Source organism: Rutidosis leptorrhynchoides, chromosome 2, assembly GCF_046630445.1.
Source record: "Rutidosis leptorrhynchoides isolate AG116_Rl617_1_P2 chromosome 2, CSIRO_AGI_Rlap_v1, whole genome shotgun sequence".
Taxonomy (NCBI): Eukaryota; Viridiplantae; Streptophyta; class Magnoliopsida; order Asterales; family Asteraceae; genus Rutidosis; species Rutidosis leptorrhynchoides.
This window is the reverse complement of record NC_092334.1, coordinates 51,905,412-51,920,914: the sequence shown is the minus strand read 5'-3', so window position 1 is coordinate 51,920,914 and position 15,503 is coordinate 51,905,412. Positions and strand designations below refer to the sequence as shown.

At 33.5% G+C, this 15,503-nt stretch overlaps 1 protein-coding gene and 1 non-coding gene across 2 annotated transcripts; both read right to left on the bottom strand.

Annotated features, from left to right (window-relative positions):
* Positions 1 to 724: 724 nt before the first annotated feature.
* On the bottom strand, positions 725 to 1,186 carry LOC139887867 (uncharacterized). Its single transcript, XM_071870917.1, has one exon. The coding sequence runs from the start codon at positions 1,184 to 1,186 to the stop codon at positions 725 to 727; it is 462 nt and encodes a 153-aa protein (XP_071727018.1).
* A 9,593-nt stretch (positions 1,187 to 10,779) lies between these two features.
* On the bottom strand, positions 10,780 to 10,886 carry LOC139895095 (small nucleolar RNA R71). Its single transcript, XR_011775562.1, has one exon. It is a non-coding gene; the product is annotated as a small nucleolar RNA R71 (small nucleolar RNA).
* Positions 10,887 to 15,503: the final 4,617 nt, after the last annotated feature.

Below are 15,503 nucleotides of genomic sequence, written 5' to 3'. Positions count from 1 at the left end.
CACCATGTCTTAAAAGGATCTTTCGCTATTTGAGCACCATTATCGCTAACCAATTCTCGCGGAATGCCAAATCGGCAAACAATGTATTCCCATACAAAATTTCGCACTTGTACACCAGTAATAGTGCAAACCGCCTTAGCTTCAACCCATTTGATAAAGTAATCGATTGCGACAATCACGAATTTAACATTGCCAGGCCCTGCAGGAAATGGCCCTACAATGTCAATAGCCCATTTATTAAACGGCCATGGTGAACTAACAGGAATCATATCATGCCGCGGCATTCTATTCTGCGGAGCATGCCTTTGGCAATTTTTACAGCGTTTAACAATTTTTGCTACATCGCGGTATAGGGATGGCCAAAAGTATCTCATTCGCATAATTTTTGTGGTGATAGTTTTGTAGCCTGAATGCAGTGCACAGGTACCATTATGCACTTCTTCTATAATCATTTATGCCTCGATTGGGCCAACACAACGCATCATTGGTCCGCAATAGGATTTGCGATATAAGATATCATCTTGAATGATATACATCGGTGCTCGCTCTCTTACTAAACAAGCTTCGCGACTATCATCTGGCAGAATATCACTGCGGATATATTGTAGAATTGGGTGCATTCAGTTTGGCTGTTCTTCTGTAACAAATGCGACCATTAAGTCACTATCTATTGATTTACTTGGTAATTCCTCAACCCATACTTATTTTTGAAAGTGCGAGAACGTTAAAGCAGCCAATTTGTCAACACATCCGCCTTTTTGTTTTGGTTTCTTGGCACTTGTGCGAGTTCGAAACGCTCAAATCGCGCTGCCATTTCTTTCAATAGCTGCAAGTATTTCTGCATAGAGGGATCGTGTGCTTCAAAAGATCCATTAAACTGATTCGCTACTAACTGCGAATCTGTAAAGACACGCAGCTTTACAATATTCATTTTTTGCGCAATATTTAAGCCTGCGAGCAATGCTTCATATTCGGCCTCATTATTTGTCACATCAAAATTAAACCGCAATGCATATGTATGCTCCTCACCACATGGGCTTGCCAAAACCAAACCCGCGCCTGCACCTTCTGCGCACGAAGCGCCATCAGTAAACAAATCCCAAGTTTCACCGAGTAATGGTTTTAGCGCGGTTCGCTCATTAATCACCTCTAACTCATCAGACAGTTCAGTGAGATAATCCGCCATAACCTGACCTTTTTCAGCACTACGCGGAAGGTAAGATATTTGATAAGCACCTAATTCTACTGCCCACAATGCGAGTCTACCAGATATCTCTGGTTTGGTTAAGACTTGCTTGATTGGCATATTAGTTAATACATGCACTGGATGCCCTTGAAAATACTTTCGTAGCCTTCGCGTTGTTAAAATAAGCGCATACACAAACTTTTCAATCGGCCTATAGTTTATTTCACTTCCCGTAAGAGCTTTACTAACAAAATACACCGGCTTTTGTATTTTGTTCCTTTTCGCGATCAAAACTGAACCGAAAGCTTCTTTCGCCACTGAGATATAAAGATAAAGAATTTCGCCCTGAACTGGCGCTGTTAGTGTTGGCAAAGTTTTCAACAACTTTTTCATCTTTTGAAATGCGGTTTCTGCTTCACTGGACCAAACAAAATTCTTTTGCTTCAAGCACCCTTTTAGAGTTTTGAAAAATGGCAACTGCCTTTTGGCAGCTTTAGACAAGAAACGCGTTAATGCGGCTAGTTTTCCCGTCAAACTTTGCACTTCTTTAACCGTTTTTGGCGCAGTCATATTTTCTAGAGCCGCGAGCTTTTTTGGATTAGCTTGAATACCTTGTTCTGTAACAGGATATCCCAAAAATTTTCCTTCAGTTTCGCCAAAGCTACATTTTAGAGGATTAAGCTTCATGTTTATTTTTCGCAGTTCGTCAAATGTTTCGCGCATATCTTCAATGATTCGCTCTTGCGTCATGCTTTTGATGACTAAATCATCTACATAAGCTTCAAGATTACGCCCTATTTGTTTATTAAACGCGGTATCAATCAACCGTTAATATGTCACACCCGCATTGATTAAACCGAAAGGCATCATTATATAGCAATATATGCCTTTGCCTGTATGAAATGCGGTTTTATCTGCGTCTTCTTGCGCCATAGGAATCTGATGATAACCTCTTGCCGCGTCCAGAAAACATTTATATGGAAAAGCATGTAAAGATTCCACTTTTAAATCAATTTCTGGAAGCGGATAGTTATCCTTGGGGCACGCTTTATTCAAATCTTTGTAATCAATACACATTCTCCAGGAACCATCGGGTTTTTTCACCAACACTGGATTTGCAATCCATGATTGATATTGAACTTCGCGCAGAATTCCAGCTCTTACCAATTTTGTTACTTCTTCGCATAGCCATTTTACACGATCTGGGGCCATGCCCCTTCGCTTTGGCACTACAGGCTTTAGAGCTGGATTTACATTGAGCCTGTGTTCCGCAATATGACACGTAACACCAGTCATATCGTTTTCGCACCAAGCAAAAACATCCATATATTGAACAAGTAATTGCACGATTTGTTTCCTAATATCCGCACTAACATTGCGTCCTACTTTGATTTTCTGCTCTGGATATGTGGGATTAATTATTTCCATAGTATCCGCATCGTCAACAGGGTCCTGCCCTGCGGTTTTTACGTTAACAGCCGCACAAATAGGCATAATGCTCATTGAACATATTGTGGCAACCCCTTTATATGTTGGAAACTTAATCATGCCATGAATTGTGGACGGGACAATTCCAAATTTACTTATAGCGGTTCTTCCCAGAAGTATGTTATAACGAGATGAGGCTCGCATAACATAAATATCTAACCGCGCTTGTCGCACCAAAGCCTCATCATTTACATCAGCCAGCTCGACTTTTAATGGCAAAACACCTATAGGTAATGAGGATTCTCCTGCAAAGCTGGTTAACGAAACCGCGGTTGTTTGCAGGTGCGTTTTAATACTTTCTGGCAGTTGAGCTAAACATTGTTCGTAAATAATATCGACGCTACTGCCGTTATCCACATGAACTTTCATGACTGTAATGTCAGCTTTCGCGATTTTGCACGATACCACTATCGGCATTTCAGAGAAATCATCGCTCTGCATTTTCAGGAAACTAATTGGCGCAAATTGCCAATTATGATACATTTTAGCGGACTTTCGCTTTTTTCCTCTTTTTTGGGCATTCGCTCGCACAGCGACCACTATATCACTATCATTTCCAATATTACTCATTATTCTAAGCAATCAAGCAATTCACCGCTGATTTTAGATGTATGCACCTGCAAATCATCACAACAAAAACACGATTGAAATTAAACCGACGCATTAATTGTTTGATGGGACGAAACAAAAAATTTTCAGTTTAATTTGTAAAACGTGTCCCACGGATGGCGCCAATTGATCAATCCTTAATTAGCGATGTTACTTAATTACGGATTGAGTGCAATAAGATTATAATGGAGGATGGAATGTTTGATGATTATTTTGGGCCCCGATGATCGTCTTTCACTTTAACTATCAAGTGATCAACCACCCCGACCCAGTCTTGATTGTTAATTAGCATAATTCACCTTTGCGCAATGTAAAAATCCCTTGGGCAAGATCATAAGTGGAAATTACAAAGGCCTGGCCAAAATGGCAGAGAATCAACCACCCCTAAATGAGAGGCCATGCTACCTATTTATAGTATTCAAGATATCCACGGTATGCGAGTTACTTAACCATGTGTGAAACCTCAGCGGATTAAACCGCAGTCATTTGCTAGTGCGAAAAGATAACTGCTATACTTATTTTCAGCAAACACTCCATAACCTTGCATTATAGTTCGCGCAGTTCTGCCCTCGACCTTTAACAAATAAAATATACATATACAATGCTATGTATATGATCATAGCATGATAACAATCACACACCACCACTAGTGTCTACTATCTCCATCATTTGTAAGCTCAAAATCCTCAGTAGCCAAAAACCGGACCTCGGCCGTAAACCACCAACTCCAACACCATCTCTGTTGAACCACCACTCCAAAACCAACAACCACCACCTTAAAACCAAACACCCAGCCACTTCTTAGTTTGTGTTTCTAACTCGCAATCACAACCTCTCCTACCACAACGAACCACCACCCCTGCAACCCCTTTTCACCACCACCATCCATGAACCTTCATCTCTTTTCTCTCTCTCTAAAGTTATATATACATATACATTATATATGCACATAGGGATATATATATATATATATATATATATATATATATATATATATATATATATATATATACACGAAACCCACTTTACCATCGACACCATACCACCACTATTCACCATCGTAACCTGATCCTGTTTTCAGCTATACATCTTTCTGTTTATTTCCGTTATTCAACAAACTAAAACATCACCAAAGACCTTCGACGAACTACTACAGCTTGATTTCTTCTGTATCTGTTTCAACTGTCATAAACCACCAACACTACCATTATCTTGCTGCTACTATGCTTCTTTCCAGTCTTCTGTCGTGAAACAAAAATATTCACCATGAACAACCGCTACTGTAGCTCGTTTTTTTTTCCTGTTTCTGGTTACATTCGAGCAACCAACCACCAACATCCTCATTAAACAAAACCCACGAACTGCTTGCCTGCTGCTACTGTATTAGTTTCGCAGACCACACAACCCATCAAAACCCATTTGGGATACACCTGCTATTTGTTATTTTTTTTCCTTCTTTCCACTGATTCGTTTAAGTATTACGAGTTATAAAAACATCCTTGGGCCGAGTTCTTGTTGGGCTTATTGAAATAAATGAATTGGCTAATTGGGTTTGTGAAACTACTTGGGCCAAATAACAATGTTGAAGAATAAAAAGAAAATGGAAACAAGAAAATATGGGTTTTATATAATTAAAACATGAATTAATTCAGGAAACACGGAATGGAGGAATGGTTGGGTTTGTTGTCGGGGAGCGGGTGGTCACGGGTTCGAGCCCGGTTTAGGGCATTTCTTTTTAGAAAAAGCTTTTAAAGGGGTATACACTCTTATTTTTATTTCTATCATTATTATTCTTAGTTATTATTATGATGATTATTATTATTATTATTATTATTATTATTATTATTATTATTATTATTATTATTATTATTATTATTATTATTATTATTATTATTATTATTATTATTATTATTATTATTATTATTATTATTGTTATTACTAGTATTATAATTGTTATTATTATTATAAGTATTATTAGTTTTAGTATTATTATCATTAAGATCATTTTTACTATTAAAATAAGTATTATTACTATTAATATCATTATTAGTGAAAACATTATTATTATAGATATTATAGTCATTATTATTATTACTATTACTATTATCATTCTTATTATTAAAATTAAAAGTATAAAAATTATCATTTTCATTAAAATCTACATTTTTAAAAGATTATCTTTATTATTAAAACTATCATTGTTATTATCATTAATAGAATCATTAATATATAAAATGAATATAGAAAACATATAAGTTATTAATAAAAATGATATAACTAATAAATTTATATATATATAAATTTGTTCGATTACAATTATGTACGTTAATATATATATAAATGATATAGGTTCGTGAATCCGTGGCCAACCTTGCATTGTTCAGTTCCGTCGTATGCATATTTTTACTACAAAATATCGTATATTGAGTTCATTTGCTCCCTTTTACTCTTTATATTTTTGGGACTGAGAATACATGCGCTATTTTTATAACTGCTTTATTAAATGCTTTTGAAATATATTTTGAACTGCGAATACATGAAATGCTTTTATAAATGTTTGACGAGATAGACACAAGCAAAACATTCCTCGAATGAATTATTATGCAGACAGAAGTTCTGTAGATTATTATTGAATTAGTTGGACGTTATAATTGCCACTAATTGTTGTGAATATTTCCCCTGATTATTGTTGCTTGGTAACCTAAGAATTAGAAACGGGTATGGCCCTAATTCACACGAATCCTAAAGGTAGCTACCGGGTTTAACACCCCCACCCAGAATGTTCACTAGACGGAAGAGCTAGTGGGCGTGGTGTTTAGTACTTCGAAGTTTATATATTATACCGACGAGATGTTCTGCTTTGGGGATATTATTGATTCGCATTATATGTTAAGGTCGGTTACCATGTTGAGAAATGAAATCGAAATGAATGTTATGTATCGAGAGAATGATTTTTATACACAGGTTATATGTATTAGTTTTGTGCACGAGATATGTGCACGATTATTAAAAAATCGCGAGGCAACCTACGGGGGAGAAAATGATACGAACCTACTCTGCTAAGCATTATGAAAAATGGTTTCATACACGAGATAGGTGTACTGTATTTGAATCTTGTGGTCTATCAAAATGATGAATTTTATTGTTTACGATAAACTTATGAACTCACCAACCTTTTGGTTGACACTTTAAAGCATGTTTATTCTCAGGTATGAAAGAAATCTTCCGCTGTGCATTTGCTCATTTTAGAGATATTACTTGGAGTCATTCATGACATATTTCAAAAGACGTTGCATTCGAGTCGTTGAGTTCATCAAGATTATTATTAAGTCAATTATAGTTGGATGTATTATGAAATGGTATGCATGCCGTCAACTTTCATTGTAATGAAAGTTTGTCTTTTAAAAACGAATGCAATATTTGTAAAATGTATCATATAGAGGTCAAGTACCTCGCGATGTAGCCAAATGTAATGTATTCGTCCAGATGGATTAGAACGGGTCGTTACAGGTGGTATCAGAGCGGTGGTCTTAGCGAACCAGGTCTTGCATTAGAGTGTCTAACTGATAGTTGTTAGGATGCATTAGTGAGTCTGGACTTCGACCGTGTCTGCATGTCAAAAGTTTTTGATAATGCTAAAAACGAACATATATTTCATAGCATTATCCCTCAAGAAAGACAAGCTTTTAGTTGAAATTGTTCTATTTACAAGCAATATTCGTTTAAATAATAAAAGGTGAAGACAAAAGACAGATTCGATGAATTAAAGACGTAAACGACCAAAAAGCTCAAAAGTACAAAGTACAATCAAAGAGGTTCAAATTATTGGTGAGAAACGTCTCAAAATTACAAGAGTACAAGCCGCAAAACGCAAAATACAAGATATTAAATTGTACGCAAGGACGTTCAAAAATCCGGAACCGGGACCAGAGTCAACTCTCAACGCTCGACGCAACGGACTAAAAATTATGAGTCAACTATGCACAAGAATATAATATAATATTTAAATAATTATATAAATTATTTATATATTATATATATTTAAAAATTACGTCGACAAGCAAGAAAACAAAGCAATCTGAGCTGTCCCAGATGGCCATGCGATCGCATGGCCTGGAGGTGCATTTTCCATGCGATCGCATGGCAGTAGGTAGCAGGCCACATTGCTATAAATTCGCAGTTTTGGTTGATAAAAAAAATATATATCTTTTTCTTTTCTCTTATCCTATGTATCAAATATCACTCCAAATATTAATCTCAATTTGTAATTTTAATTTTAAGTTAGTGATAATAATAAGGTTAGGTTAGTCGAATGTCTTAAGGTTTTGCAAGTTGAAACTCTGTCCGTGTACCACTACGCTATTAATATCCACTATAAGTTATGTTTAATTTTATTGTTAAATTAATGTCTCGTAGCTAAGTTATTATTATGCTTATTTAAATCGAAGTAATCATGATGTTGGGCTAAAATATTAAGACGGGGTAATTGGGCTTTTGTACCATAATTGGGGTTTGGACAAAAGAACGACACTTGTGAAAATTAGACTATGGGCTATTAATGGGCTTTATAATAACTAAACGATACCTCGTTAATTTAATATATAGACTTATAATTTGACGTATTTATATATAACCACATACGCTTGACTGAGTACGGTGGGCGGGATATCTATAAATACCAATAATTGTTCATTTAACCGGACACGGGGATGGATTAATAATCAATAGACTTGTTGAAACAGGGGTGGATTACATTCAAGGGTAATTGGTGGAATTGTTAACAAAGTAGTAAAACCTTGGATTACACGCAGTCGATAACCTGGTGTATTCATTAAACAAAGTATTAAGACCTTGTTACAATTCGAATCCCCAATTAGTTGGAATATTTGACTTCGGGAATAAGAATAATTTGACGAAGACTCTCGCACTTTATGATTATGACTGATGGACTATTATGGACAAATCCGTATGGACATATCGAATAATCCAGGAAAAAGGAAAATTAACCCATGGTACTAAACTAAAAACAACACATCGAACATCATGATTACGAAAGTTTAAATAAGCATAATTTATATATTTCATATTTAATTGCACTTTTAATTATCGCACTTTTATTTACTGTCATTGTATTTAATTGCACTTTTAATTATCGTACTTTCTAATTATCGCACTTTATTTAATGTCATTTTATTTATCGCAATTCCATTATCATTATTTACTTTACGCTTTAAATTAAGTTGTATTTATTTTTAATATTTTACATTAGGTTTTAACTGCGACTTAAGTTTTAAAATCGACAAACCGGTCATTAAACGGTAAAACCCCCCTTTTATTATAATAATACTACTTATATATATATATATATATTTGTATTTTTTATATAGCGTTAAACTTGGCTAAGTCTCCCTGTGGAACGAACCGGACTTACTAAAAACTACACTACTGTACGATTAGGTACACTGCCTATAAGTGTTGTAGCAAGGTTTAGGTATATCCACTCTATAAATAAATAAATCACTTGTGTAAAATTATATCGTATGTAATAGTATTTTGTAGCCAAAATATAACTATTTCCTAGTACGCCTCGCACACATCAAGTATTTTTGTCGCCGCTACCGGGGAACAGTTAAACGCCGGAAGCGATACGCTATATATAAAAAAAAATCTATATATTTGTTGTTAAGAGTTGTTAAAAATTTATAAAAGTATTTTTATTTTAGTTTTTAAAATTAAATTTTTATTTAAGTTATTTATGTTTTATTTATTCTAAAACAGAAAACAGAAAAAAAATATAAAATTACTCGGCCTGGTACTGTAGCAGCTCAACCCATCTGGCCCGATTTCCTACTTCATGCGATCGCATGAATATATAACATACACTCCATGCGATCATATGGAGTGATTTGACTCGCCTGATACCTTAGCTGTACGAAATTAGGGTTAATTATTATTATTATTATTTAATTAAAACCCTAATTAGGGTTAGTGTATTTTAATATTTAGTTTAGTTTTATTTATTTAATTTGTATTTTTAGTTTAATTAGTTTTAATTAATATATAAATTTAATACTTTATAAAATAAATAATATAAAAATAATATTTTTATAAAAATTAGTTTCTTTTTATTTGTTTTTAGCGTAATTTTTATATTTTTTCGCTCGTATTTAGTTTTAAGTCATAGTTTTTGCCATAGTTATTTTTATTTCTAGATTTTTAGGCTTTGCCGTAAAATCCCTTAAGTACTTTTTCTTTAGACTAAGATTTAGGTGCTTTAGAATTTGGCGACGCCGTTTTTATATTTTAGTACTTTTTTAATTTATTGCTGTTTTAGGATATAGAATTTTTTTTAAGCTTTAATATCTTTAGACGTAAGTTTTAATTTTTAGTTTTTAGACTTTTAAGTTTCGACGCGCTACTTTCTTATTTTTATTTTTCGACGCCTATTATTTTTCGATCTTTTATTTTTCAACGTTTTTCGACGCGCACTTTTTCTTTCTTATTTTTTTCGCCACTCTAGTTTTTAGGACATAGAATTTTCTATTTCTTCTCTCTAATTTTTTTAAATTTCAAAGAAAAATTATTTTAAGTGGTTGAATTGATAGACATCCAAATTTTCTGCTTCGTAGTAATAGTTGGATTTGTTAGTGGCTGAGTTGTGAGCTTCCGATTTAAAGGGTTCTGGCTCCCTGCTACATCTTTTGGCTATTCAAAACGTGGGCAAAAGCAGAAAAGTCTATTATTGTGATAACTTATATAATTTTTATCTTTATAACTAATAGGATATTCAGTGAATACACCGAGCAAAACGTTCACCACCTTTTGTACGTTCACCACCTGTAACCAGATTAAGACATCTAGCCAATATTGTCGCCGTTGATTTTTCTTTAGAATCGTCATCTAGTCGACCAAGTACTCCAATTCAAATTTCCGATAATCCATTTTTTGAACCCGACCTCACAATTGAGAATCCGGAGGATATTCAGGGACAATTCAGAGATCCTGAACCACTAATCTTTCCTCAAGAACCACCAATCATTCAAACAGAGATTGTTGAGGAACAACCCATTAAATCAGAATCCTATAGTGATTTAGATTCAACAAATTCAATCATGGAAAATCTGGAACCTCTTAGTATGGAAGACGTAATGCGAGCTAAACGCACTGGCCAAGGTCACGCAATTACTCAACCAGACATTAATGCGCCAGATTATGAAATCAAAGGACAAATCCTACACATGGTAACTAATCAATGCCAATTTAGTGGTGCACAGAAGGAAGATCCAAACGAACATCTTCGTACATTTAATAGGATCTGTACTTTATTTAAAATCCGAGAAGTTGAGGATGAACAGATATATCTCATGTTATTTCCCTGGACTTTAAAGGGAGAAGCCAAAGATTGGTTAGAATCATTACCTGAAGGGGCGATTGATACATGGGACGTTTTAGTTGAAAAATTTCTTAAACAATTCTTTCCGGCATCTAAAGCCGTGAGACTTCAAGGAGAAATAGTTACGTTCACACAAAAGCCAAATGAAACTTTATATGAAGCATGGACAAGATTTGGAAAGTTATTGAGAGGATGTCCGCAACATGGTTTAGACACTTGTCAAATAGTACAAATATTCTACCAAGGATGCGACATCACTACAAGAAAAGACATCGATATAGCAGCTGGTGGTTCCATTATGAAGAAAACCGCAACTGACGCTTACAAAATTATTGATAACACGGCTTCCCACTCACATGAGTGTCACCAAGAAAAAGATATCGTTAGATCATCTAAAGCAGCTACAGCCGATTCTAGCCATGACTTCCATTCCATTTCTGCAAAGATAGATGCTGTCGAGAGACGAATGGAAAAGACGACTAAAGATATCCACTCAATACGAATTAGTTGTGAGCAGTGTGGAGGACCACATTTAACAAAAGAGTGTCTCTGTATTGAACTAACAATGGAACAAAGAGAGAATGTTTCATACATAAACCAAATGCCTGGAAATAATTATCAGAATAATTATCAACCGCCAAGACCGATCTACAATCAAAATCAGAACTATAACCGAAATGTTCCATACAACAACTGATAATGCTAAAAACGAACATATATTTCATAGCATTATTCCTCAAGAAAGACAAGCTTTTAGTTGCAATTGTTCTATTTACAAGTGATATTCGTTTAAATAATAAAAGGTGAAGACAAAAGACAGATTCGACGAATTGAAGACGCAAACGACCAAAAAGCTCAAAAGAACAAAAGACAATCAAAGAGGTTCCAATTATTGATAAGAAACGTCTCAAAATTACAAGAGTACAAGATTCAAAACGCAAAGTACAAAATATAAAATTGTACGCAAGGACGTTCGAAAATCCGAAACCGGGACCAGAGTCAACTCTTAACGCTCGACGCAACGGACTAAAAATTACAAGTTAACTATGTATATAAATATAATATAATATATAATTAATTATATTAATTATATATATATTATATATATATTATAAACCGTCGGTAAACAAAGAGCCAAACTCCTCTGAGCTGTAAAAGTAACCTCCGCGACTCGCGGAGTTTGAAGGCAAAATTGGCCGCGAGTCACGGAGCCCCAAAATGAAAAACTGCCTATAAAGCCAACCGAATTCTGATCGCAAATATCAATCTTTTTCTTCTTCTTATCATACGTAAATTATATATATATATTTATAATTTATATTTATATTTTAATTATAATTTTAATAATAAGGGTATGTTAGCGAATATTGTAAGGGTGTAAGTCGAAATTCTGTCCGTGTAACGCTACGCTATTTTTAATCATTGTAAGTTATGTTCAACCTTTTTACATTAATGTCTCGTAGCTAAGTTATTATTATGCTTATTTAAAACGAAGTAATCATGATGTTGGGCTAATTACTAAAATTGGGTAATTGGGCTTTGTACCATAATTGGGGTTTGGACAAAAGAACGACACTTGTGGAAATTAGACTATGGGCTATTAATGGGCTTTATATTTGTTTAACTAAATGAAAGTTTGTTAATGTTAATATAAAGATTTACAATTGGGCGTCCCTATAAATTACCATATACACTCGATCGGACACGATGGGCGGGGTATTTATATGTACGAATAATCGTTCATTTAACCGGACACGGGAATGGATTAATAGCCACTAGAATAATTAAAACAGGGGTGAAATTACATTCAAGGGTAATTGGTGTAATTGCTAACAAAGTAGTAAAACCTTGGTTTACACGCAGTTGATAACCTGGTGTATTCATTAAACAAAGTATTAAAACCTTGTTACAATTCGAATCCCCAATTAGTTGGAATATTTAACTTCGGGTATAAGGATAATTTGACGAGGACACTCGCACTTTATATTTATGACTGATGGACTGTTATGGACAAAAACCAGACGGACATATTAAATAATCCAGGACAAAGGACAATTAACCCATGGGCATAAAACTAAAATCAACACGTCAAACATCATGATTACGGAAGTTTAAATAAGCATAATTCTTTTATTTCATATTTAATTTCCTTTATTTTATATTTAATTGCACTTCTAATTATCGCATTTTTATTGTTATTGTATTTAATCGCACTTTTAATTATCGTACTTTTTAATTATCGCAAGTTTATTTTATCGCACTTTTATTATTCGCAATTTCATTTATCGTTATTTACTTCACGCTTTAAATTAAGTCTTTTATTTATTTAATATTTTACATTTGGTTTTAACTGCGACTAAAGTTTTAAAATCGACAAACCGGTCATTAAACGGTAAAAACCCCCCTTTATAATAATAATATTACTTATATATATATTTGTATTTTTATAAAAGTAAACTAATATAGCGTTGAGCTTTGTTTAAAAAAAAGATTCCCTGTGGAACGAACCGGACTTACTAAAAACTACACTACTGTACGATTAGGTACACTGCCTATAAGTGTTGTAGCAAGGTTTAAGTATATCCATTCTATAAATAAATAAATATCTTGTGTAAAATTGTATCGTATTTAATAGTATTTTCGCACTAAAAATAATACTATTTCGTATACCTTAGCTTTGACATCAAGTATTTTTGGCGCCGCTGCCGGGGATCCTCTTAAACGCCGGAAGCGCAACGCTAATATTTAAAAAAAAAAAAAAGAGATTTTTAGTTAACTTTTATTAAAATTCGTTTTTGTAAAAATACGTTTTAATTATTCAAAAATATAAAAAGAAAAACAAAAATATAAGTATTTTTAAGATTTTGTTAAATATTTAAGTTTTATAAGTTTCTTTATTTTTATTTTAGTTTATAAAAATATAAGTTTTATTTAAATATCTTTTATTTATTTAAAAACAGAAAATAAAAAAAAAATAAATAAAGAAAAACGCGTCGAATTTAATAAGCTGTCATCTGAATTTCTGAACCCCGCGACTCGCGGGGTTTTCTGCATTAATTACCGCGACTCGCGGAGCTGCTCTGACACGCTGACAGAACCCTAATTTCACATTAATTACGGACTATATTATAATTATTAATATAAAACCCTAATTAGTTTTTAATTAATTATTAATTTTAGTTTTTATTATTATTTTGTTTAATTAGTTTAATTAAAATATTAAATTAATAGTTTTAATAAATAAATAATATAAAATTAATATTTTTATAAAAATTGTAATTTTTACAACTTTTTGTATATTTTTATATTTTGTCCCTTTTTAATTGTTTTAGCGTAACTTTTGTATTTTTAGCTCATATTTAGTTATAAACTTAGTTTTTGCCATAGTTATTTTTACTTCTAGATTTTTAGGCTTTGCCGTAGAATTCCTTAAGTGCTTTTTCTTTAGACTAAGATTTAGGTACTTTAGAATTTTGCGACGCCTTTTTAAGTTTTAGTTTCTTTTTTTAAGTTATTTCCATTTGGGATTTAGTTTTTCTTGTAAGCTTTAATATTTTTAGACGACTTTTACTATGTACCAATTATCATTCCAATTAGTAATCTCAATTTGCGATTATAATTTTAAGTTAGTTGTAGTAATAAGGTTAGGTTAGTCAAGTATTTTTAAGTTTTATAAGTTTCTTTTATTTTTCAGTCACCTTTTATTTTTCAACCATTTTTCTTTTTCGATTTTTCTTTTTCGACGAACTCTTTTTCTTTCTTATTTCTCGCTATTCTAGTTTTAGGACATAGATTTTTATTCTACTTCTTATCTAAATTTCTTAAAATTACAAAAATTTATTTTAAGTGGTTAAATTGATAGACATCAAAATTTTCTGGTTCGTAGTAATAGTTGGATTTGTACGTGGACCGGGTTATTGGAGCCAAACAGTCCTCAATTATATTGAGACCAAACGAATCCTGCCCCTCTGCTGCATCTTTTGGCTATTCGAAACGTGGGCAAAATCAGAAAAGTCTATTGGTTGGATAACTTATTATAATTTTTCTTTCCTTTTTAAAACTAATAGGATATTCAGTGAATGCACCGAGCAAGACGATCACCACCTTTTGTACGTTCACCACCTGTAACTAGATCAAGACATTTAGCAAATATAACCGCCGTTGATTTTTCTTTAGAATCGTCATCCAGTCAACCAAGTACTTCAGTTCAAATTTCCGATAATCCATTTTTTGAACCCAACCTCACAATTGAGAATCCGGAGAATATTCAGGAACGGTTCGTAGATCCTGAACCACTAAACTTTCCTCCGGAACCACCAATCATTCAAACAGAGATTGTTGAGGAACGAACCATTAAATCAGAATCATCTAGTGATACCGATTCAACAAATTCAATTATGGAGAATCTGGAACCTTTAAGTATGGAAGACCGAATGAGAGCTAAACGCACTGGCCAAGGTCACGCAATTACTCATCCAGACATTAATGCGCCAGATTATGAAATCAAAGGACAAATTCTACACATGGTGACTAATCAATGCCAATTTAGTGGTGCGCCGAAGGAAGATCCAAATGAACATCTACGTACCTTTAATAGGATCTGCACACTATTTAAAATCCGAGAAGTGGAGGATGAACAGATATATCTCATGTTATTTCCTTGGACTTTAAAGGGAGAAGCCAAAGATTGATTGGAATCGTTACCTGAAGGGGCGATTGATACATGGGATGTTTTAGTTGACAAATTTCTTAAACAATTCTTTCCTGCATCTAAAGCCGTAAGACTTCAAGCAGAAATTGTTACGTTTACACAGAAACCAAATGAAA

Excerpts from the sequence above, each read along its gene's own strand:
- LOC139887867 (XM_071870917.1), bottom strand. The coding sequence starts at position 1,186 with ATGGCGGATTATCTCACTGAACTGTCTGATGAGTTAGAGGTGATTAAT.